General features: G+C 41.1%; 2 protein-coding genes and 1 pseudogene across 6 annotated transcripts in view; all 3 read right to left on the reverse strand.

The window, feature by feature from the left end:
* Window positions 1-5,613, reverse strand: part of LOC311145990 (transcription factor IIIB 90 kDa subunit-like) — a 54,784-nt gene extending 49,171 nt beyond the window's left edge. The window contains exons 1-5 of one of the 3 annotated variants that reach the window (XM_084182411.1): window positions 5,534-5,613; window positions 4,263-4,472; window positions 3,461-3,541; window positions 1,593-1,766; window positions 258-289 (exon numbers count right to left, since the gene is read on the reverse strand). In XM_084182411.1, the coding sequence (XP_084038537.1) occupies window positions 258-289; window positions 1,593-1,766; window positions 3,461-3,541; window positions 4,263-4,446 (471 nt within the window). In that variant the 5' untranslated portion in view covers window positions 4,447-4,472; window positions 5,534-5,613. Of the gene's footprint in view, window positions 1-257; window positions 290-1,592; window positions 1,767-3,460; window positions 3,542-4,262; window positions 4,473-5,035; window positions 5,445-5,533 lie in introns of those variants that run through there. The other 2 variants (XM_084182409.1, XM_084182410.1) reach the window with 2 other exon arrangements.
* Window positions 5,614-8,439: 2,826 nt separating this feature from the next.
* On the reverse strand, window positions 8,440-16,241 carry LOC311145992 (zinc finger FYVE domain-containing protein 21-like). Of its 2 annotated transcripts, none has more exons than XM_084182415.1 (7): window positions 16,076-16,241; window positions 14,309-14,359; window positions 13,943-14,111; window positions 13,395-13,470; window positions 13,102-13,193; window positions 11,229-11,359; window positions 8,440-9,447 (listed from the first exon to the last, which is right to left on the reverse strand). In XM_084182415.1, the coding sequence occupies exons 1-7, from the start codon at window positions 16,199-16,201 to the stop codon at window positions 9,412-9,414; spliced, it is 681 nt and encodes a 226-aa protein (XP_084038541.1). In that variant the 5' UTR covers window positions 16,202-16,241; the 3' UTR covers window positions 8,440-9,411. The 2 variants fall into 2 exon arrangements, with proteins under 2 accessions (XP_084038541.1, XP_084038542.1); XM_084182416.1 differs by lacking the exon at window positions 16,076-16,241 and adding an exon at window positions 14,715-14,836.
* Window positions 16,242-19,416: 3,175 nt separating this feature from the next.
* Window positions 19,417-24,571, reverse strand: part of LOC311145878 (kinesin light chain 1-like) — a 48,915-nt pseudogene continuing 43,760 nt past the window's right edge. Inside the window, exons 15-16 of the transcript XR_014615597.1 lie at window positions 23,050-23,116; window positions 19,417-22,323 (exon numbers count right to left, since the gene is read on the reverse strand). The product of XR_014615597.1 is annotated as a kinesin light chain 1-like (transcript). The remainder of the gene's footprint in view (window positions 22,324-23,049; window positions 23,117-24,571) is intronic.

Below are 24,571 nucleotides of genomic sequence, written 5' to 3' on the forward strand. Positions count from 1 at the left end.
AATTACGAAGTACAACATACTGCACGGGCCAACATCCATCTTGTTGGATGTAATACTCATGGTCAATGTGGGCATGGGATCATGTATAGTTTTACAACAAAAATAAGAAAGGAAACAACTGATGTATGCGACTGTTCAATCATATTCAGAAGAGCTTTCATTTCTAGAAATTAGGGATAAATGTAAATGTCGAAGTGCAAAAACTCAATCACAGAGTTGAAAAAATGACAGTGTAGGCCTACTCATTGGAAACTCACCTGCAGGAGGTCGCTGAGGTCAAGCAGCATGTCTGTGAATGGGGTGGCTTAAGTCAATAAAACCACAAGATAGTAAAAAGTGTCACCTCAGGCCAGCAGCATTTGTAAATATATTTAGTGATAGCTTCAGCCACCCCGTGACCTCTGAACTCCCCCCTGCCTCACCCGTTAGCCTCTGGACACGCCAGTCTCCTGCGACTAACACAACCCCTGCATCAGTCTCCGTGGCGACAGGTGCACCCATCCAAGGGCAACCAAAGTACATTAGCGACAACCCTTTTTTTTAAAGCCTCACAATGGGGTTATGGTCACCACTGAAATTGAAGAAATTATCCCACAGTCTGGAGATGAGATTACGGACTACTCCCTCAATCAGAGTCATCATAATAACAATAAATTCCTCTGTGCAGCTGATTTTCTCAAGAGATAATAACGGTCGCTAAAAGCAATGCCATTTCAGTAGTATGGGGAAGGAGGGAGAGAGCTTCCTTCCAAGCCCTGCCTGTGAAACTTGGAGGTTTCATTATGATGTGACAACTTGGCTGTCATTCATCAAGATCATGGACGTGACCATAGCCTAAACCTTTACCAACAACAGCACCTGTGGGAACGATCCCATTAAATGTATTAATTAACTGCCATTTAATTGATGGTCCCGAGCCTCCATCACAAATATCAAGACATCCCTCCACTGAGCTACATACTATTTCAGCTGTTAGACACGCTGAACAAGGTTTGCCTCTTGCTTCCTCATTCTCAACTTTCCATGCTGGTCCTCTGTGATAGTACTACAGACTTCATTTTCCCCAGCTGTGGAAAAGGAAGTGGAGTGGAGCTATTTTTACTTTATCCAACACTCCTACCCCAAACACTGACACACGTAAACAATGTAATGGGAAAGGCTTTGCTCTGCACTGACACACGTAAACAATGTAATGGGAAAGGCTTTGCTCTGCTCCCTCCACCCTCTTGTTCTATCAGATAAAACACTGTGTATCTTGCCCTTGCTGTGAAACCACATCATACTCCGAGGCAATGACAGGGAACAATAAACCAAACAATGGCAGCAAAATGATGGGCTATGAAAAGTGGATCTGCTTAACATTAGGACAGTACAGAAAGGGTATTGAGCACAACACAACCAGGGCATTAACACAATTCATGCCCAAAACTACTACAACTCATGGAGATTGATGCTACAGCTAACGTTACAAATATAACAAGTGTTTGGTTGTAGTATAAACATTTGGCATTCTCCATTCCCTTTTCACTCACTCATCTCCTTCATTCCTCTGTTACTCCCCCACCTCCCCTCTCTGCGGTGTGAAAAGATACGAGGTGTCCCCTCTGTCCTGCAGACCAGGTAGAGGCATGCAGCCACCACGTGGGCCACCCTTCGGCCCCTTGTCAGGTGTTTACACACGGCCATCTTGTAGAAGTTGAAGGCCGTGTCCAGGCAGTGCTGGTTCAGCTGCAGCTGGTGGCCCAGCGTGTTGATCTGACGTCTCCCTGGAGACACACAAACACAGGCATGTCATTACACAGCCCACGCATGCATGTTGTATTCGTACACACCTACACTCAGACGCACCCTCGTGCACTTAGGGCATAAAATAAACAGAGTAGACAGACACAAATATACACACAAATGACAGGGCATGTAATTACTCTAACAGAGGTTCAGTTCAGGTGTTTCCAGATACATGTGTCCTCTGTTCACCTGATAAATTTTGCATGCAAACACTCAGACATTATACACAAGCAGATGTCCCAGTCAATACACACAGGTACTTGTGAGATGCGTGTGGGAAACTACTGCTGCTGTTGAGGTTATGCAACATCTTACTGCGCTAAAATATTCCCCCTGCTTTGCTGAACAGATGTCTTCAGATTACAGGGCATCCGCACACCACCAACATTACTCATACCACTCCCTCCTCATTCCCCTCTCCTCATCATGTTGTCTGAAAAACTGAAGACCCTGATTTCAATACAGGCCTTGTCTAAACTTCTTCCGAACCCCAACCAGCATTACCATCCGGTACATTTATTGTGACAGCTGGATAAAATCTAACCACCCTACCAGGGAGAAGTTGGAAAGCTCCCACACTGGAGATATAGCGCGGCAGTATGGGTCAACCGCAGGACATATGGGATGTTTCCAGTAATAGGAAAAGCAACATGTTAGTCATTGTGAGGAGACGTGATGAGTTAGGGCGGGGTTGGGGACGGGTGGTGGGGAGGGATGATTCCAGGCATTAATCAGAGTGTGGGTGGGAGAGAAAGAACAGAGACACTGGATGTTTATGGAGGAGAGCGTTCCCTCACAGCACCGCTCTTGTTCTCTCAGAGCCCCATAGACACTATAAATCTCCCCACAGACAATCCACACAGCATGACAGACCTATTCACATACTAACACACGGCTGTATCCACATCTCTCTGTTCCTCTCACACACAGTCATCGGAATTCGCCACAAAGTCTGACAAACGTCTGTCTCCCCCCTCCACACAAGGACAGCTGTGTTTACAAGTCTCTCTCGCTCTCTAGTTTTTACTGCGCTTAACAGTATTGATCATCAGCATCAGCACTTAACAGCATTGATCATCAGCAGGAGGCGCCTCAGACGACTACAGGTCACCAGGTTACTGGGAGATAACTGAGTACAATACTTTTTACTCAGCCAAAAAATTTAACTTCCAAATAGGCATGACTAAACAAAGACCACAGGAAATCATCAAACCAGGCAGCACAGACTGATTCAATGTGTCTTACCAGACAAAGGAAATTACCAGCCCTTTCCTGATGCATTCAAGTATGCGATGGATGTTTGCCTTTGCCAACCAAGATTTGCTGTAGACACACCCTGTTTACCTCCCATTGGACATAAAGGAAATGGGTTGTCCCTACCAAGTTTGTTGGTGAAGGCAAAACCACTTTATAAGTGCTTTTGAAATAAGGTGCTGATAAGGAAGCCACTTTAAGAGGGGCAAAGGCCCATGTAAAGCAGATGGTATCAATTTAGTCTGTCTAGCATGAGGCAAAATGCTTTATTTTCAAGACACTGAAAGACAGCAAGGCTCATCTCCTAGCACACCTACATTAACTGGGTATTAGGCCTGTTGTAAGTGCAATTAGTTCTCATGATGCATGCACACCCATGCTTTAGGAATGCAAGTGCTGACCCTTAATGTTGACTCACCGTTCTGCAGGGTCTGGGCCCGGGACTCCCTTCCAACGCCTGTATAGAACCCTTCTCCAAAAGTGGGGTTCCTTCCAGAGGCTATAGAAACAGGAGAACGAGAGACACGACACCCCAAGAGTGCAATCTTAACATTTACAAAACAACAGGCATTCATCAACATCTGCTATAGTTTCAATGACAAAAATGGCAATATACATTTTTGTACAGCATTGTTATTATATTATTGGACACAATAGTAGTACATTTGAGTGTTTTTTCAGTGTTGTCTACTCGCATGACAACAAATTGGTCAAAGACAATGAGCTCATCTCAAACTAAAGTTAATACAACACTGCACTCTAGTGGGGATTCAGGGGATGTGCCAGAAAAATCCCACCCCACAACAAAACCAATCTACAATTGACAGTCCCTTCTGCACAATCAGCTGAAAGGCTAGCCAGGGGCTGTGGGCCACATCACTGGGTTAGGTTTGGGACTGGAGATTACAGGGTCTGGGCAAGGGTCTGGGAGAGGGTGGGGAATGTTATGCACGCTGCTAAAATGCCATTTTGCAATCCAATTGACTAACTTCATTATGTCATGAAAAACTATGAGTTTCTTATACTCCTTATAACATTTACATTTACGTCATTTAGCAGACGCTCTTATCCAGAGCGACTTACCAATTGGTTCATTCACCTTATAGCCAGTGGGATAACCACTTTACAATTTTTTTTTATAACCAACCTCTCAGAATAATGTGGTTAATTTTATTATGTCATGTCTTTATTTCATGTCTTGACAGTCCAGCTGCACCCACCGTCTCCAGCTACGAACTGTCCCACAGCCGAGGAGCCTCCCCCTCCAGTCTCCATGAACTGGACCTCAGACACAATGACGTTGTCCTCCAGGACAGAGCCACAGCCCATGCACACGGCATCACCCCTGGCCTGGTCCACATCGATGTCTGTGCCCCCACAGTTCTTACACACTCTGGAACACATGGTGCGATCTGGTCACACAACACAGCCTAGGGAACAGAGAAGAGACAAGCCACATTTTGGTGAATGAGAAATGCTGTAGACATATGAAACGTTGCATTTATTGGATACATAAAAATGTACTGTATTCTTCCATCCAAAATGTGGTGGCCAAGCAGGCATCACCTACTACCACAACAGTGTCCTACACTCAAACTGCATGACATGATGTCTGAGTGAGTTTGGGAAGAATAACAATTGACTATTACATAAAAAAATGCTGGAGAAGTTAACACTTTCTTAAATCCTCTAACCTGACCCTGGATCAGGGCTTGGGGGATAATTCCACCACTACACCCCTGCTACGTGGCAAAGCCTGGTGTGGTAATCTAGCTAGCTAGCTGTACATTTAGTCATTTTTGTAGGATGCGCTGGTTGGTAGTGGTCCAACATCAATGATCTTGGCATTGCCGTCAATGATTGTTCAGCATGTTTAATGTGGTAGCTTGCTGCTGTATAAACAAACAACCCTGTCTTTAGTCGTAATCCGCAGTGAGGGTTGGAACCTGTCTGACAGCAAGGTTGCTAGACTCCATTACCTAAATTATCTTACCTTAGGTTTTGTTCCTAAAAATATATGATCTGTGTAAGCTAATGGTTTCCATAGTGTGGTGATGAATTGTTGAGAAAATACTGGATAATGAATACGCACAAGCCAATTCCAACAGCAATACAGAGGCGATGCTGACCGCGATGTGACCTAGGATATGGCTAGCAAGTTTCCCGACCAGAATTCCAAGGCAGCGCGTGTCAGCTTCTCATGAGCACTCCCAAGCCTTCTAAATCGATTTAAATGTTTTGTAGTGTCTTGAAGAATGTATCTCACCCAAATGTACTGTTATTTGGGTTCTAAACCACACATTATTTACTGTCATGCCATAACTAGCTACTGATTAACCATGCAAGGCTTGATCAATCTACATCGTTCAGCTAACATGTGCGTTTTCATACTTGGGAAATGGATTGGTCCAAGCTAACTTTCAATGGTGAAAGCATTGATAATTCTCTATCCCTTTATTAGAGAAATGTCATGAGATAATTTAGTTCCTACCTTGTACGTGATATTCAATTATGTTTGTTGACCCAGTATAAAAATTTAAAAAACACTAATTATGCTCAAATCTAAAAAATATATCAGACCTTGCTACCACAAACACCCCGTTTCGCTACACATGATAGCAACCAACACGTCACTGAATACAATGTTCTGACATTTTAAAGAGACAGGACCCTAAATCATTGTCTTGTGACAGGCAGAGCCATAAGTAGGGCTGTCAGGGTTAAGCAGTACACTTTTGGTAATTGTAGTGCACTCCTTTTTTTAAATCGTGATTAATCGCATTGTCTGAAAGCGTTCAAAATATACTGAAAATATCCAAAATACATAATCTATACACTTAAAGCTGCAATGTGTAACTTTTTGGGCAACCGACCAAATTCAACATAGAAATATGAGTTATAGAGCTGTCATTCTCATTGAAAGCAAGTATAAGAAGCGGTAGATATGTTCTATGTGCGCTATTTCTATGCTTCCAGTTCTTTAAAAAAATAACTATGCAATAAAGTACCACAGTATGAGTCATATATTCTTAAATCCCATTCCTTACTTTTTTGTGTGTATTGGGTATATGTTGTGAAATTGTTAGATATTACTGCACTCTCTGAGCTAGAAGTACAAGCATTTCGCTACACCCGCTATAACATCTGCTAAACACGTGTATGTGACAAATAAAATGTGATTTGATTTGATTTGATAATATCATTAAAACCTAAAGGTCAAACAAGGAAATGGTTCCAAAGGGGATTAAATTGTAGACCAGATAGCCAAAAGAGCTTTAAAACAAGATATGATTGATATTAATGTTCCACTGGGTAGAGCTGAGGCCAAATGTAAGATCAGAGCCATTTTGATAGATGTGTGGCAGAAGAGATGGGGATCTGAGCCCACAGGCCGGCATTTATATCAAATAAAATGTTATTTGCCACATGCCCCGAATACAACAGGTGTAGACCTTACAGAGAAATGCTTACTTACAAGCCCTTAACCAACAATACAGTTTAAAGAAAAATAAGTGTTGAATAAAAAATTGATAAGTAAAAAAAATAATAAAAAATAAAAAACAAAAAAACAATAATTCAAGAGCAGCAGTAAAATAACAGTAGCAAGGCTATATACAGGGGGTACCGGTATAGCGTCAATGTGCGGGGGCACAAGTTAGACGAAATAATGTAGATAATATATACATGTGGGTAGAGGTAAAGTGACTATGCATAGATAATAAACAGAGAGTAGCAGCAGCGTAAAAAGCCCTCCAAAGAAAGGTCGGTGGACCAAGATTCAAATGTCAGATTAGGAAGGAAGAGGTGGTGTTTGCTCAATTGCGCCTAGGACTTTGTACATTGAACTGGTAATTACATCTAGTTGGCAAGCATGTGAATGGTTTGTGTCTGGAGTTGTCGATGAAACGGTGGAGCATGTGTTGTTATATTGTTGTAAGTATGTTGAAGAGAGGGAAAGATTGAAGTGCAGGGTCATTGAGGTTGGACGGGGTTGGGGTCTATTAGAAGTTAGTAGGGTTCTTTTTTATTTTCTCAGAAGTACTGAGTTCGGTAGGAGAATTTAGAAATGTGTAGCTAATGATGTAAACCGTGATTGACCACACACTTCAGCACAGTAGGTGGCGGCATGCACCATCAACGTTTGTTTGCAGACCACCATTATATCATAGAAGGAGGAGGAACTGGTTCCAATCGTTTTTCCACCATTCATTTTTTCCCATAGGAGATTTTAGAAACACTTAAAATAAGGGCTGTGTTTCGTGTAGGCTTACCCTGGTGTGACGTTTTGATAACCGTGTAAAACTCTCTAGGACAAGGTGACTTTTAACAAAATATTCACCTGTATTTACCCCCCAAAAATGAAATGCTAATTAGCTGCTAATGTGGCTATCATAAAGAAGTACAAATGCCATGATGATCTGGATGAGACTGCTGAATCAAAGCAAAGGTAAGAATCTCTGGATTAAATAATGTTAGCTAAATTTAGTAATGAATAAATTGGCAACATTTCTTTAAATTGACAAGTCTGTGAACTGTCTTGTGCAAGTTTTAAATTTACACAATACCTGTTAGCAAAGGCGTCAGCTAGAGATGAGGTGCAGGGATTTGTAGTCTTGCATAATGTCTTTGATGCTAATTAGCATTTTCGAATCAGAGTAAATAGAGCCGAATATATTGATAAAAGTCACCTTGTCCGAGAGAAATGTACATGGTTATCAAAACGTCACACCAGGGAAAGCATACATGAGACACAGCCCTTATTTTAAGTGTTTCTAAAATCCCCTATGGGAAAAGTGAATGGTGGAAAAAATGATTTGAACCATTTCCCTGTTTGACCGCTAGGTTTTATGGGTATTATGACACCTTCACTGTGGGGCTCTATGTCAAAGCAAGTTAACACTAAGGTTGAAGAAAGTGTGCTTTAACAATTTACCAGATTTTGCTAACCACTACATTGGACAAAATAAAGACATCAATATTCTTGCATTGCTTTTTGTATAAAACTCTTCAATTATAGCAACATTTGAGCAAATTTGTGATTAATCGCAAATGATTCATCACAGTAAATCCTGCAATTAACTAAATTATATATATTTTTTAAAATGACAGCCGTAATTTAAATACATGGCTCTAGTGACATTGTTGCTTTTCAGTGTCATCATAATCTCATTCCAAAAGGTGGTTAATATGTCTAATATATGGCTCTGACCTTGTAACCTGAAATATAGGACTATCAGGGCTAGATGAGTTGAGTACACTTGCTGTCCCGTGTACTGTTCCACCTTTCCCATGGGCCGATCAAATTGGTGTTTTAGAATGATTACTGACCTTTCATTTACTAATGCACTTTTCATTGTCATGGGTTCTGCGATTTGTAAATACACATTTATGAGAAAATACCATTAAAAACACTTTCATTTATTGAGTTAAAACAATCAAAAAGAGGACATTGACACATACAATTAGAAACTGTAATATAATTACTATTAGGTCAGGAAAAAGGGAGACCATAAAGTGCAGTGGTACTTCATAACTGCTGAATGTATCAATTTTACAATGCCATCTAGTGCAAAACTCCCAATTTCAACTTGAGTTAACACAATGTAGATAACAGAAATAATTTAGTCTAGCCATCGCAAATACTGCTGCATCATGCAGCAACATTTGTTTGGTACGTGAAGCATAATAAAAGTTGGATATAAGCCAACAAAACTGAAAAGTAAGAAAGTGTTGCATTACACTTCATATTCTACCCTTATATTAATGGGCTAGTTTGTTGGGGTTGTGCATGTGCAATTCATTTATAAGCAAAGCCAGCCAACATGAGAACTAAATATTTAAGTCCTCTTGTAGTGTAAGAAAATGTTTTTGATACAAGTGTTACAAAAACTAAATACTTTAGCAGTACAAAGTACATAAACAGCATTTTGTGTTAAAATATGAATATTTAACAAAATAGTTTATACAAAAATCCAATGCATGGGATTACATTTAAAGCATTTCATAAACTGTGTGTATACATACATGTATATTTCACTAATCAGTGAATAATCTGACAGCACCGAAAGCAGAGTATAGACAGAATGTACAAAGAAACTTCACTTGAACTATGTGTCACAGACCCTACATAATGCTTTTAAGGTCATTTGTCACATGAATGGTGGTGAAGGGAAAGGGTTATGCCAAGTGTTTTATGTCTATGATTGCATTACATAGGTGGCAGCATTAGATGGGTTATTGGCCAAATAGTTCAAGTGAAGTGTGACTAAAATGCACTGTCAGCATTTAGAGATAATGTGAGACTTAAGGGTAAGAAGGAAAACACTTGGTCTGTGCCATCTCTCACTCTCTAGTCATCTTAGCAATCAGTCACTGGTCCCGAGCTTCATACAGCAGTTTGGCACCCTGTCAGGGAACAGAGATGTAGTACAGGCAGAACTATACAAAATAACTATTCAGCCATTTACACACAGTACGCAATGGCAGGTCTGAAGCTTGGATATCACAACATACAGTGGGGGAAAAAAGTATTTAGTCAGCCACCAATTGTGCAAGTTCTCCCACTTAAAAAGATGAGAGAGGCCTGTAATTTTCATCATAGGTACACGTCAACTATGACAGACAAATGGAGAATTTTTTTCTCTCCAGAAAATCACATTGTAGGATTTTTAATGAATTTATTTGAAAATTATGGTGGAAAATAAGTATTTGGTCACCTACAAACAAGCAAGATTTCTGGCTCTCACAGACCTGTAACTTCTTCTTTAAGATGCTCCTCTGTCCTCCACTCATTACCTGTATTAATGGCACCTGTTTGAACTTGTTATCAGTATAAAAGACACCTGTCCACAACCTCAAACAGTCACACTCCAAACTCCACTATGGCCAAGACCAAAGAGCTGTCAAAGGACACCAGCAACAAAATTGTAGACCTGCACCAGGCTGGGAAGACTGAATCTGCAATAGGTAAGCAGCTTGGTTTGAAGAAATCAACTGTGGGAGCAATTATAAGGAAATGGAAGACATACAAGACCACTGATAATCTCCCTCGATCTGGGGCTCCACGCAAGATCTCACCCCGTGGGGTCAAAATGATCACAAGAATGGTGAGCAAAAATCCCAGAACCACACGGGGGGACCCAGTGAATGACCTGCAGAGAGCTGGGACCAAAGTAACAAAGCCTACCATCAGTAACACACTACGCCGCCAGGGACTCAAATCCTGCAGTGCCAGACGTGTCCCCCTGCTTAAGCCAGTAAATGTCCAGGCCCGTCTGAAGTTTGCTAGAGTGCATTTGGATGATCCAGAAGAGGATTGGGAGAATGTCATATGGTCAGATGAAACCAAAATATAACATTTTGGTAAAAACTCAACTCGTCGTGTTTGGAGGACAAAGAATGCTGAGTTGCATCCAAAGAACACCATACCTACTGTGAAGCATGGGGGTGGAAAAATCATGCTTTGGGGCCGTTTTTCTGCAAAGGGACCAGGACGACTGATCCGTGTAAAGGAAAGAATGGGGCCATGTATCGTGAGATTTTGAGTGAAAACCTCCTTCCATCAGCAAGGGCATTAAAGATTAAACGTGGCTGGGTCTTTCAGCATGACAATGATCCCAAACACACCGCCCGGGCAACAAAGGAGTGGCTTCGTAAGAAGCATTTCAAGGTCCTGGAGTGGCCTAGCCAGTCTCCAGATCTCAACCCCATAGAAAATCTTTGGAGGGAGTTGAAAGTCCGTGTTGCCCAGCGACAGCCCCAAAACATCACTGCTCTAGAGGAGATCTGCATGGAGGAATGGGCCAAAATACCAGCAACAGTGTGTGAAAACCTTGTGAAGACTTACAGAAAACGTTTGACCTGTGTCATTGCCAACAAAGGGTATATAACAAAGTATTGAGAAACTTTTGTTATTGACCAAATACTTATTTTCCACCATAATTTGCAAATAAATTCATTAAAAATCCTACAATGTGATTTTCTGGATTTTTTTTTCTCATTTTGTCTGTCATAGTTGACGTGTACCTATGATAAATTACAGGCCTCTCATCTTTTTAAGTGGGAGAACTTGCACAATTGGTGGCTGACTAAATACTTTTTTCCCCCACTGTACATTTCAGTAGTATCTTTAAGTCAAATATAGCATTCATATTAAAAACACAAGCCAGCCTGTTATCGTGGTGTACCTTGTGCATGGCAGCAAGCCATGAGGAGGCGGTTTTCTTGTCCTCTGCTGCCTCCATGCGTAGCTGCTGGGGGTCCTGAGAGCCCATTGGTTTGTAGTGGAGCAACATGCCACTGGCCCTGCAGTTTCCCCCTGGACACAAAACACAAAGTTAATCAAGGTTTAGTAACACACTCACTATCCTTGTATGGACTCTAAAGGCTTTAGCTCAGACTTTGAAACAAAAACTGCTACCTGGTGTTCAAAGTAATGAACTTTGCGAGAAACGTACATAATAACAAACAACGAAATGATAAAGAAATCTAGCTATAGACTTAAGAAAATGAGAACATACAGTGTACAAAACATTAGAAACACCTGCTCTTTCCATGACAGACTGACCTGGTGAAAGCTATGATCCCTTGATGTCACTTGTTAAATTCACTTCAAATCAGTGTAGATGAAGGGGAGGAGACAGTTAAAGCCTTGAGACATGGATTATGTTTGTGTGCCATTCAGAGGGTGAATGGGCAAGACAAAATATTTAAGTGCCTTTGAACGGGGTATGGTAGTAGGTGCCATGCGCAACGGTTTGAGTCTGTCAAGAACGGCAACGCTGCTGGGTTTTTCATGCTCAACAGTTTCCTGTGTGTATCAAGAACGGTCCACCACCCAAAGGACATCCAGCCAACTTGACACAACTGTGGGAAGCATTGGAGTCAACATGGGCCAGCATCCCTGTGGAATGCTTGACACCTTGTAGAGTCCATGCCCAACGAATTGAGGCTGTTCTGAGGGCAAAATGGAGTGCAACTCAATATTAGGAAGGTGTTCCTAATGTTTTGTACACTCAATGTACATTTGCTATGGTGTGCCCTAATGAACATGATCCTGGTCACAGGCAAAGAGGGGCAATGAGACGCACTCTGGGTGTATAATCAGACACGACATGCCCCCCCCCCCCCATGGAAGCATGCATACGACAAGGATTTTAAGGATGTTGCCTTTGTTCTACCACTGATATCAAATGCATGTACAATGATGGCAAAGGCATCCTTATCAAAAGCAGGGCCACAAACTCTGCAGGCAGATGAAGTTAAGATGGGACGGAATAAGGGAGAGTGGGGGACGAGGGAGTATAACACTGCTAACCTTCAGATATATACTGACTGTCCAGCAGACTGGTGTAAGTGTAAACATCATTCTCTAAGGCCAAAAGGAGAAGGGCCAGGCCGCCCAGAGGCAGAGAGAGGGAGAGAGTGTTAATATTATAGCAGAGAGGAAACAGTCAGGTATGACCACCAACTTACTGTACTTACCATGCTGTTAGATCAGTTATGGGGTTTCAAATCAATACAATGAAGAGACAGTCATCAGAATTTTACTGTGGATTTAAAATTACACTTCCGGTCATAAAGAGGAGATAGAGCTAGTTCCTCCACCCACAGGAAGCCATAATGTACACTACTGTTCAAAAGTTTGGGGTCACTTAGAAATGTCTTTGTTTTCGAAAGAAAAACTTTTTTTTGTCCATTAAAATAACATCAAAATGATCAGAAATACAGTGTAGACATTGTTAATGTTGTAAATGGGTATTGTAGCTGGAAATGGCTTATTTTTTATGGAATATCTACATAGGCGTACAGAGGCCCATTATCAGCAAACATCAGTCCTGTGTTCCAATGGCACGTTGTGTTTGCTAATCCAAGTTTATCATTTTGCTCTTCTTTTGAAAACAAGGACATTTCTAAGTGACCCCAAACTTTTGAACAGTAGTGTATCTTGATCAATAAGCTGTACTGTATCACTGCTGTACTGTCGTACTGCCCTCTGTACTGAGGGAGATAAAGCCAGGCTGTGTTAACAACCAGAGGACATCTGATCCAGATCCTTACCTTCAGGGGTGGACTCCTCTGTCAACACCTGCATACTGGAGATCCAAGACAGCTCCACCTCAAAATGGCTCTCACCATCTAAGAAGAGATACCTGAGGAGAGAGGGAGAAATAAGAGCAAGTGAAGGGGTGTGAGTCAAAGTGATGTACTGAAAGTCTTTCAGGTGAAACATTTGAATTTTTCTAGTGGTTCTATCAAAGCCCAGGGACATGTCCGTTCAGTATTAACCTAAAGAACTCCATTCTAGATACTTTCCCTGTGTGTCTGTGTGAAATATAAAACACTCACGATACCTGTGGTTGTTGGAGAGACGACACATCATGGTCTCAGACTTCTCTGAGGTGCCCAAAGTGACAATAAATGTACCACCTGAGTATGACAAAGTAGTAGTGTTACCAATGAGTCAAACCAATGAGCATGCAATCAAAAATCCATCAAACTGTAGATACCTCCCAGTCCACTGGTGTTATACTAAGAATACAGCATTGATTGACCATGCTAACTGGCTAACATGACCCCATTAGTCCAACATGCTCCAGGTCCCCGTCCCCACAGTATGTCCCTGCCACTGCAGCCGGCCCTTGCCCTGGATCTCGCCATGCTGCTAATGGATTTTTCATTATGAGCCTGGCTGAGCGAAGCAGTGTGGAGGGGCCTATTTATAACCACACTGGTCTGCACCAACACTTCACTAGTCAGGAGGGGGTAGCGCGGGGCAGGACAGCATCACATCAGGCCTAGCCCTGCTCACTAACCGCCCTATACACACAGCTGTTAACATGGACAGGTCTGTGTGTTTGGATGTCCTCCTGACATGATTTATTATTTCCTTTGAACTCACCTCCCATAAGCACTTTGAGCTGTTTGTCATAGAAATCCATTTCCTTCTGGGAGACCCGGCTGCACGCTCCACACTGCCGGACCGGGTCGACAAAGCACATCCGTGGCAGAGCCACCTTCTTACTGCAGCACTTATCACAGAAACACCGGCCACACCGCCGGCAGTGGTGCTGAACACCAACAGAACAGGGGAGGGAGTGATGAGGGTAAAGGAGGAAAGCACAGTTCCATCCATTGCAGAGATCTTAACTGTGCAAAAGCATGTAAGGGCTACAGAAACATTTTTGGTCCACAGTCAGGTAAGGCCTAGCCCTATAACTTGGAATGTATCTGATATATTATGGGATCATAGTAAAGCAAGTCAAACCTTTCTTGTAAGGAAGTCAAATTTTTTGTTGCACTGCATACAGCTTGGGCACTGTAAGAGGAACAGGACATTAGCCAACAGTTCGTTGGTTCACTCAAGTTCAAACGTGGACACAACAACCTCTGAAACACAGTTTAAATGGATTACCGAAAGACCTCTCTCTTCTAATAACACGATCATCACAACCCTCACAGTAACATAACCCCAGACTGTAAGGTAACACTGACTGTTTTAAAGTAACTGTCCAGTGAAAATCACACTTTTAAAAGTTAATATTCTTTTAACTCATACCCAAATAATGTTGTTGACTCAGCCTATACTCGTATGTGGCCAAATCACAAATTGGAGAGAAAAAAATAAATAAAAAATATGTATTGCGATTCGATGTTCCAAACATATTGCTCACCATATGTCTGCTGCAGAGGGACAAGAGAGGGCCATGAGAAAACGAGTTTTGATCAGTCATGGAAATAGGTGCTGAAAACGAATTGTCTCCCTATTTAAAAAGATGGAGAACAAGCTATTAAGGAAAAATACTGGAGTTTTGGTGCAGGTACAGCCAACTAGCGCAAAAATTAGATTATATTGAAAATGATACGATGTATTGTAAAAAATAATCCTGATTTGTAACTATCGATTTTTCCCCCCATGACTTGCCTAGTTAAAAAAATATATAAAAAATAAAAAAGTTAATTACAATTTTTTGGAAGGAAAAAACTCCAATTGTAATTCATTATCGGTCATATTTCATAGAAATCTGGAAACACTGGATAGTTACTTTAATACCACCACTTTAAGAAGCTGTGACCATTTAAACACATAGGTGGAGGCAGTGAGGCGTGAAGCTGCTGGGAAGGATTACTGTAAAGTCCATCACACAACCATGTCCCATGCCCATCCCCCACATTCATTTACGCACACCCTCCATTGTTCCCTTTCTTTTACATTCTCTTACAGTCCAGTGCTTCCCTGCCCCCCTCCACCTGACACAAGGGCAGCATCACTGACAGCAACAGTGTTTTCCAATGTGGACCCATGATCATGGACCACTCGCATGTGTACATCTCGCAGAGAAGGCGAGAAAATAAGGTTTTAAACTAACTTGCCATCATATGAACAGCAATCACTTGCCGAGGCAGGTGGCAGCTTTTGTTCTGTATTTTGGTAGAGCCTGTTAGAGTTGCAAAATACTGTAGCTAGCTACTGTAACGTTAGTGATGGCTCCCTGTTGTCTACTTTAGAACGTTAACTACTAGCTAGCTAGCTACTAGCAAGCTAACTACCGGCAGTTCTTGGCATTTACAGCTAGCAAACTGCAGAGCATTGTTAAAACGAAACCAAAATACGAAAAATGATATAGCTAGCTATCAACCATTTGGCATGCAATCAATCAAGTGAGAAGTAACGCGTTAGTTGGCTCTTACCACAGCCACGAAGTCATAATGATGGCTAAACCCCGCCTATTTCTACAATTTCTCTTCTTAAAATCTGATTTTAACCTAACCCTAACTACACTACTATCCTTATGCCCAAACTAATTTTTGTTTTCATACATCTTTTACAATAGACAATTGTGACTGTGGAAACTAGCTAGTGACAACCCTACCAGATAGAACAATGAGTCTGGTCTACTATCTTGGGTTAGCTAGTTATACACATCTTTGACCCTACTGTACCGACAGTGGTCAGCAGCAGCAAGAATGCAACGCCAAGTCCGGTTGTCTGAGCGGCGTTGCCCTCTTTATTTCCTCTCCAATAGTCACTTACCTCTTTGTCTGGGACCCACTGAGGTTCACCTAACGAAAAAGGGCTGTTAAACGCTCCATTCTCCGGGACCATTCGAAGTCCACTTGGGCTTCGGACCAATTTCTTGCCATCAGGCACTGAAGACATTTTTCCACAACCAGCAATTCTTTATAATTTTTCCACCCATACTCCAAAAACACGCCTATTTAATTGATTGACATAGCCGTCATCCAATAGAAATGCGTGATGTCACGTGATGAACTGGACTAAACGCAAAGTGATGTTTTGGTTATATGACCCCATCCATTGGCTGTGCCAGTTATTTATTTTGCTCATTAAACAATATATTTTGCATAGAAAACCCTACAGGCTATTTTGATTATATGACATACAATCAATAAATAAAAAGCCATTTACGGTTTCTATGCCTTTAGTTTTCCATGTGGGCCAATTTATTGGTGATTTTTGAAAAACTATGCAAGGATTGTTCCATAGGGGTTTGTTTTTTGGGAGTGATATAGGTTCTTGTAGAATCCGTTTCATTTTCTTCCGTTTGTTATAGTGTTCTAACTATGAATGTGTTAATGTTCTTAGCTCCATCCTTTGAAAACAGACACGTGATGAATCTACATCTTGTTTTTTTAGCATATTGTATTATACTGGAACATCTTGTATTTGTTTGTAAGAGTCTATTTTCAATAAACCCTGTTTGATTCATATGTATCAAGTCTGGTAAGACCTTTGCCATTCTGTTGCTTATGAGTTTTGTTCTTATTTGTCACAATTTATTAAATGTATGAGTCTGTAATCTGCAGGGGACTCTCCAGATTTTCCTGGTTTTAATAGAACTGAAATAACGGTTTGATACATGGAACTCAGAAGCACTGAATTGAGTGACGTGTGTTGTCATTTGAGTAAATAGGGGCTCTACTTTGTCCCAGAATGTCAAATATAATTATATGGGAAAGCTGTCCATACCTGGTGCTTTTCTCCCGGTGAATGTTTTAACAGTGTCTAATATTTATTTTTGGGTGATTTCCATTTTAGTGATTATTTTTTGTCTGCTGATAATTGGTTCAGGGCTGTTGAGTCTAAGAAGGCTGTAGGATCAGTCCAACTGTTGTTTAATTCTGATTTATATTGATTTTCATAGAGGCTTTTGAAATTGTTATTAATAGCGTTGTTATTTCTAATTAAAGCATTTGTATCCTTATCTTTTAAAATTATAACTAGTTTGGCGTGTATTCGTTTTGTGAGGGCTGCTAGGTGTTTACCAGGTTTATTCGACATTAAATAGTATGCTTTATTTGAGTTTAACCTGTAGTTGTTGGCTCTCTTCAAAAGTAAAAGATCATATTCCTGCTTAAATTCAGAAATTGTATTTTCTTCGTTACCTTGTAAGAATTTGTTATGGGTTTTTTCTAAGATAGAAATTGTAATTAAAGAAAAATAAATCACTAACTCGAATTAAACTTTTGCGGAGTATGAGATTATCATTCCCCTAATGTACGCCTTTAAAGCATCCCAAATTATGTCAGGGGTCGGCTTTTTTAGCTACAAGCTTGGCACACCTGTATTTGGGGAGTTTCTCCCATTCTTCTCTGCAGATCCTCTCAAGCTCTGTCAGGTTTGATGGGGAGCGTCACTGCACAGCTATTTTCAGGTCTCTCCAGAGATGTTAGATCGGGTTCAAGTCTGGGCTCTGGCTGGGCCACTCAAGGACATTAAGAGACTTGTCCTGAAGCCACTCCTGCATTGTCTTGGCTGTGTGCTTAGGGTCATTGCCCTGTTGGAAGGTGAACCTTCGCCCAGTCTGAGGTCCTGAGCGCTCTGGAGCAGGTTTTCATCAAGGATCACTCTGTACTTTGCTCCGTTCATCTTTCCCTCGATCCTGACTAGTCTCGCAGTCCCTGCCGCTGAAAAGCATCCCCACAGCATGATGCTGCCACCACCATGCTTCACCGTAGGGATGGTGCCAGGTTTCCTCCAGACGTGAAGCTTGGCATTCAGGCCAAAGAGTTCATTCTTGGTTTCATCAGACGAGAGAATCTTGTTTCTCTGGTGCCTTTTGTCAATCTCCAAGCGGGCTGTCATGTGCCTTTTACTGAGGAGTAGCTTCCGTCTGGCCACTCCACCATAAAGGCCTGATTGGTGGAGTGCTGAAGAGATGGTTGTCCTTCTGGAAGGTTCTCTCATCTTCACAGAGGAACTCTGGAGCTCTGTCAGAGTGACCAGCGGGTTCTTGGTCACCTCCCTGACCAAAGCCTTTCTCCCCCGATTGCTCTAGGAAGAGTCTTGGTGGTTCCAAACTTCTTCCATTTAAGAATAATGGAGGCCACTGTTTTCTTGGGGACCTTCAATGCTGCGGAAATGTTTTGGTACCCTTCCCCAGATCTGTGCCTCGACACAATCCTGTCTCGGAGCTCTACGGACAATTCCTTCGACCTCATTGCTTGGTTTTTGCTCTGATATGCGCTGTCAATGTGGGACCTTATATAGACAGGTGCGTGCCTTTCCAAATTATGTCCAATCAAGTTGTAAAAGCATCAAGGATGATCAACGGAAACAGGATGCACCTGAGCTCAATTTTGAGTCTCATAGCAAAGTGTCTGAATACTTATGTAAGTAAGGCATTTCTGTATTTTTTTTAAATAAATTTGCTAAAATTTATAAAAACCTGTTTTCGCTTTGTCATTATGCGGTATTTTAGAATAAGGCTGTAATGTAACAAAATGTGGAAAAAGTCAAGGGGTCTGAATAGTTTCCGAATGCACTGTAGAACTTGTGAACAAGTAGGCTAAGCAAACATTTAACAGAACACACAAAAAAACAAAGCAAGTACTTCTTTGTACTTTGAGGCACTGTGCCTTTGTAGGGCATTCAAGCTCCAAGTCCTCTCCTAATGTACCAAAAGTCTGTGGGTTATGTCATTATAAATACATCGGAGAAAGACTGCCACTTAAATACTGTGGTCGGCTTATAATACCTTGTGAATTAAATTAAAGTATAGTGGCTGGTGGGGCTCTACTTGAGGAGCGTGGGTCCACCGAAAGACCGAAGTGAGATGAGTGGAGGCACCACACTTACTTCAGGGAAGCGTCTGATGCCCTCCCAGCCACCTCATCCCAAACCCTCCACCTGCTTTTCAAGACTCATTCAAGATTTTGGATTCCCTAAAACAAGATCCGTTTTGAAAAGTGTATGATGGATTACATATACAGAATTTCAGTCATTGATTTAATGAAAATCCAGTAGGGGGCGCTGAGAGAATGATACTTATCCTGTGTGTATCAACCCTGCCATGCTCTGCTCCGTGATCATGCTCATTTATCAGACCAAGCAATGATAGAGGGACTAAGAAAAACATGTGTATAATTTTATTCATACAATTTATACCATACAATATATTTTTGCAGGACAAACACTTCAAACACCACAGTTCAGGCTAAAGGGATCCAGCCAGCACAGCAGGCATCCTAAGGGAGAGGGGCTGGAAGTTTGGGTAGTTACCAATTGTGGGATCCTATTGCCAGTCTAGCCTGGGACATCCCCAAACAGACACACACTCCAGCCCAACCCCAAACAAAAAAAAGTGCACTTGGACAGTAGAGAGGCTGGTGCATTGACTGTGTCACACTAACAATAGGGTGATGTCATCATGAAGATTTCCCAGCAGTGTTTCACTAGTTCAGGGCGTGTTGTCCTTCTCCATAAGATTCTGTGCACCACCTCAAGTGACTCAGAAGCTGCGTTTACACCGGCAGCCCAATTCTGATATTTGTTTTACTTATTGGTCTTTTGACCAATCAGATCAGCCCAGAAAAATATCTGCTGTGAAAAGATCTGATGTGATTGGCCAAAAGACCAATTTGTGGAAAAAAGGTCAGATTTAGGCTGCTTGCTTAAATGCAGCAATTCTACCACTGCTCATAGGATTACTTGTTTCAAATCATTAACCACACCTGTCTTTGAGCTTAAGAATAGGATTTATACATTTACTTCTTCACCATAATCACTTAGAAAGTGAACTGTTCTGACAGCAAGCAAAATACTAAAGACTTAAAAAAACAGAATTACCAGCCAGGCATTTGAGAGGGATTTCCATGACCTAACAAGAATATGGTCATAACCAAAGGGGCAGGGGATGATGACATTTCAGAAATGGGATCCTATTTTTTCTCAAAACAGTATACTTGAATGCCTCTGATATAAAATCATACATATTATGCTCAATAATTCAATGTCTAGCTATCTGAATTTGTGATTTTGTAAATAAATTGGACACTGTGGCAGCTTTCCAGTAACTCAGAGTGAACATAGAATGATGATTAACAGACAAACTGATCAACAGTGAAATGAGGGCTTCCAACACACATTATAAGCTTACAAGTGTGTGCTTATATCAATTTCTTTGCACTTGTATAGTAGTATGATCTAATCTGTACATAACAAGGTAAGGCTAAAAGCTTGCAAAAGTTAATGAAATGCTTCATTGTGTGTTATATATTTGTATAGGGAAGCAAAAAGTTAGGTTTTTCTAATGACCAACTGCATTCTGCATATAAAAGCCTATTCCGTTATTGCATGAGACACTAAAACCTTTTTAGCAAACAAACTGCAATAAACAGTAAACTATACCACAGACCTCTGCTTGAAATTCTAAAACAATTTCTGGTTTTCACTGAGCAAATTACTCACTACTCCATTGTTCACTCTGCTCATGACAACTTGCTTGTTTATCATAAAAATAGGTCCTGTTCCTTGGACAGTATAACCGGTCTTGTCAATTTAACCCTAATTAGTGATGTTTCACCCCTCATATTAAGTCATCCTGGTGATGGACTAGGAGAGTCCCTGGTCCTATGCTGTCTGAAGTCAAATGTAACAGTCACCTTCCTTACATAAGAGAACGTTATCACACATCCCCATCAACAGCCCACATTAACAGTCCACCCAACAAGCAACCCAAACCAGTGTCAGGGGTCAGTAGGATCATGTCTGTGGACCTAAAAAAAGGCACACTCCAGAAACGAGCAACCGTTAACTAGAAAGTTTTGAGAACACCACATTTACATCGTTTCACTTTGGTGACAGCAAGTCCTATAATAGAGCAATAAAAACATGTAACTTTTTGTTGGATATTTAATCTAATGAAGTCCAAGTCCTTCAGCTTAATTTCACTCTTTATACATAGTCTTACTCTATCCATCATTCAACATACAGAAACAGATTGGTACAAATTGGTAAACAATGTTTTTACTCTAGATTGTAACAATATTTTTCTGCTATTACTGGAAATTGCATTTGATTTTAACAGGTTCTTGTGTTAAATATCTAGTGCAGTCAGTGTATATCAAAACTAGCCTCTCTAGCCATCTTCTGTTCTGTGACAATCCTGAGAAATCGACCACATATACTTAATGTGCCAACTGAACGATCCTGCCTCATAACTTCACATACATTTTAGCAGTCTCTTCAATTGCAGTAACATCATGAAACTATAGAGGCAGAGCTATCAGTTTCAAGACCTCTGATACCAAGAAATAAGATTCCCCAGATCAGCGTAAGAAATAAAATAAACCATAATTTACAGAACCCAAATGTAAACATAAAACTTCATACAACAAGCATAGCTAACACTTCAATAAGAACACACAGGACATCCATTTGGACGTAAAGGGGGTGAGACAGCAGAGTTAAGTCCTCTACTAGGACCTCCTGAACTGCTCACATATTCCAGTCAAGTGAAAACCAAATTATTTAAGTTATTATTTAGATCTGTGGAGGTAAGGTAGGAAAAAGCAACCACACACACAGAAGAAGAAAAAAAGAACATTCTCTCATATGAGCACTCAACCATAAAATATAGGCGCATACTTACTTCCACACACACGCATTTACACTTGATTAGCGTTATACATTTGTCGTTCATTATAACTAATCTCATGTTGCTCAATGATATAAAAAAAAAGAGAAAACGTTTAAATAAAAACACCCTCTAAGCAAACCAGTGACGAGATCAAAGTGCAATGAGATTGTGAAACCTACGTACTGTAGCCATCTGTACAGTGAGCAGATGGACAGTTGTGTATGGTTTAGGAGGGGGTTGTTTGGTTTAACCTGGGTGGAGGGTGTAGCAGTTACAGGAGACTGACCCCATGACCTCTGTCACCTCTCCACTGGAACATTCTGAGTTCCGACCTTCAATGCGCCAGGTCAGTGTGGCTGGCACTCAGGTCCCGACTCATTCTCAGACGATTATTTCGCTCCTAGAGTAGGCAGCAGAGAGGAAATAGGGTTCAAAATAGGTTGTAGAACTAAAGAGAGAAGAAAAACAGTTAATGTACATGGTCCACAGACAAAACATCCTTCACATTTCCATGGAGAAAAGGTCTGTTTTGCTTGAATATGGAATACACACATGAAGGGTTCATGATTGATTGCTGTTGAAGTATTTGGGGGAATGTGGTATACAATATAAATGAGATGCCAATATGCTGAAATCTGGAGCGCTACTGTATTCTGCAGTCACACCCTTATCATATGGTAGGTTGGCAGAACCAATATCCCACCATGTAGAATGGTACCATGGTCCAGTGATGCATATTCTCAAATAAACCCAGTCAGATTTATCTTCGTGAACAATTGATACCAGTCAGTTTATAAAAGGATTAACATTGGAGTCAATTAATGTAGAACGTTGCAAGTAGAATTTTGAATGGTTGCCGTTGATCATCTGGTTGCAGACTACTATACCTGGTTCACCTTCAATCTAATTTCCTCACTACAGCCACATAAATCTACTGTCAAAAGGTGTCATTTCCTATATCTACCGTAAAATTCATTAGTGTGATTTTGTTACTAAGGGGTTATGGATTAGTGAGCACACAATGAGAAACATGTTAGTCATTACATTAGTGACCAGTTTCTGAGATGACTGCACAGGTGGACAGATGAAATATGGAGAGCGAGAGTGAGACAGTTGGGCTCCTTACTTGGTAGAGGTGTCCGGTAGCCTTGTCCACCACGTTTAGAACACCCAGTGAGCTGGCTCGCTTCATGCTGCACCCAGAACAGTGGCATGCAAGGAGGTGTCAGTGAGAGCCGGGTTGAGGGGTCAAGAGTCAGGGGTGAGGAGAGGGACATGTTGCCCATGGAGATGGTATGTGGGTTAATAACAAAAATGAGACTCACTCACGGGTTAGTTTTCCCAGACAATGCCCCCACACAAATACATAGTCATCTCTCTGACCTAAATCATAACATATGGGTTAAAGGTCACACTTAACTAAAGTTAATGAGAGTGTGACAACAAATTGATTAATAAGGAGTGTTTTGTGCCAAATTCATTTAATTCTGTTGCAAGGGGGGAAATATTGTTTTGTATTGATCGATACAGCGCTCTACTGTCTCCTGGATTAGAGAGGTCATCATAATGGGGTTAAATCATCATTGATAAAGAGTTAGGACTGTTAAAATTATCTGAGTGATAGAAAGACCAGCAGAGAGGAAAATGAGTCAGAAAACAGAATGTCAGCAAACAGATGAGGCATGCAGTTACCATTCACTTGGAAAAGTCTATTAGTCATAAATAAAAACATTAGTCATAAATAGAAACACAGCATAGATTGATGTATTAGAATATTAAAATAAAACCAAATGCCCATGTGGACAAAAATAAGTTATTACAGAAATTCACCAAGAAACACTGATATTTGCACCTTCTTCTGAAAATGTAGCAAAGAAATTGTGAAAACAGTAAGGCAAGAAAATAAATAAAATATGGCTTTCATATGCAGAAAAGCAGACAGCATTTTAACACAGACAATTAGTAGTAGTGTGGTCATCTAAAGCTCTTAACCATTCTCTATTTAGTCCTGTCTCTAGGCCAGATTGTCCATCACAGCTGATTGAGAGTACTCTGTATACACAGGCCACAGGAAGATGTTTTGCGTTGTGGGTATGTGAGTATTTTTTGCCGCTCATTCAGGAGTGATAATGACCTAGTGCACTAATTTTGTGGAAAAACAATTATTATTATTGATTTTTTAAAGCAGATGTGACATTTTATACAAATTATAAGGACATTAAATAGAGAAGCTCACTGCTGACTGAGGCACTAGGAGTCGGAGTCCTCTGTAGTTTCAGAATCAGCCCGACTTGCTCTGCCTGTTAGCTCAAAGCACTTCTTACACTGGACATATCCACACAGGCAACGTAGTCTGGAATAGTACCCTGTTTCTAGAGAGTGACATTGAGCCAGTGAAAGTCTATACCAGTCACAGTATGTGGCATTCATAGTGTATGCAAGTGAAAATGCACAAGTAACAGGCGCTTGAATGTGTTAGTTAGTGCAACCCCCAGTGGTTCATTAGTTGTGCCAAACAGGACAGAGTTACACCAGAGTTAACCCACAGCAGAGTAGAGATCCCTCTAGTCTTTTCTAGTCAGATCTAGTGACAGTACACCAATCCAGTAGAGGGAGGGGGAGAGGAGGGGCCCCATGTGCATGAAGGG

The sequence above is a fragment of the Coregonus lavaretus genome (genome assembly GCF_964263955.1).
Source record: "Coregonus lavaretus genome assembly, chromosome: 18".
NCBI classification, from domain to species: Eukaryota; Metazoa; Chordata; class Actinopteri; order Salmoniformes; family Salmonidae; genus Coregonus; species Coregonus lavaretus.

What these genes read in the sequence shown, in the direction of transcription:
- LOC311145992 (XM_084182415.1), bottom strand. Translation starts at nt 16,201, where the DNA reads ATGTCTTCAGTGCCTGATGGCAAGAAATTGGTCCGAAGCCCAAGTGGA. An exon ending in TTGACTTCCTTACAAGAAAG is followed by an intron (nt 14,112 to 14,308) that starts GTTTGACTTGCT and finishes GTTGGTGTTCAG; the next exon opens with CACCACTGCCGGCGGTGTGG. An exon ending in CGTCTCTCCAACAACCACAG is followed by an intron (nt 13,194 to 13,394) that starts GTATCGTGAGTG and finishes CTCTCTCCTCAG; the next exon opens with GTATCTCTTCTTAGATGGTG.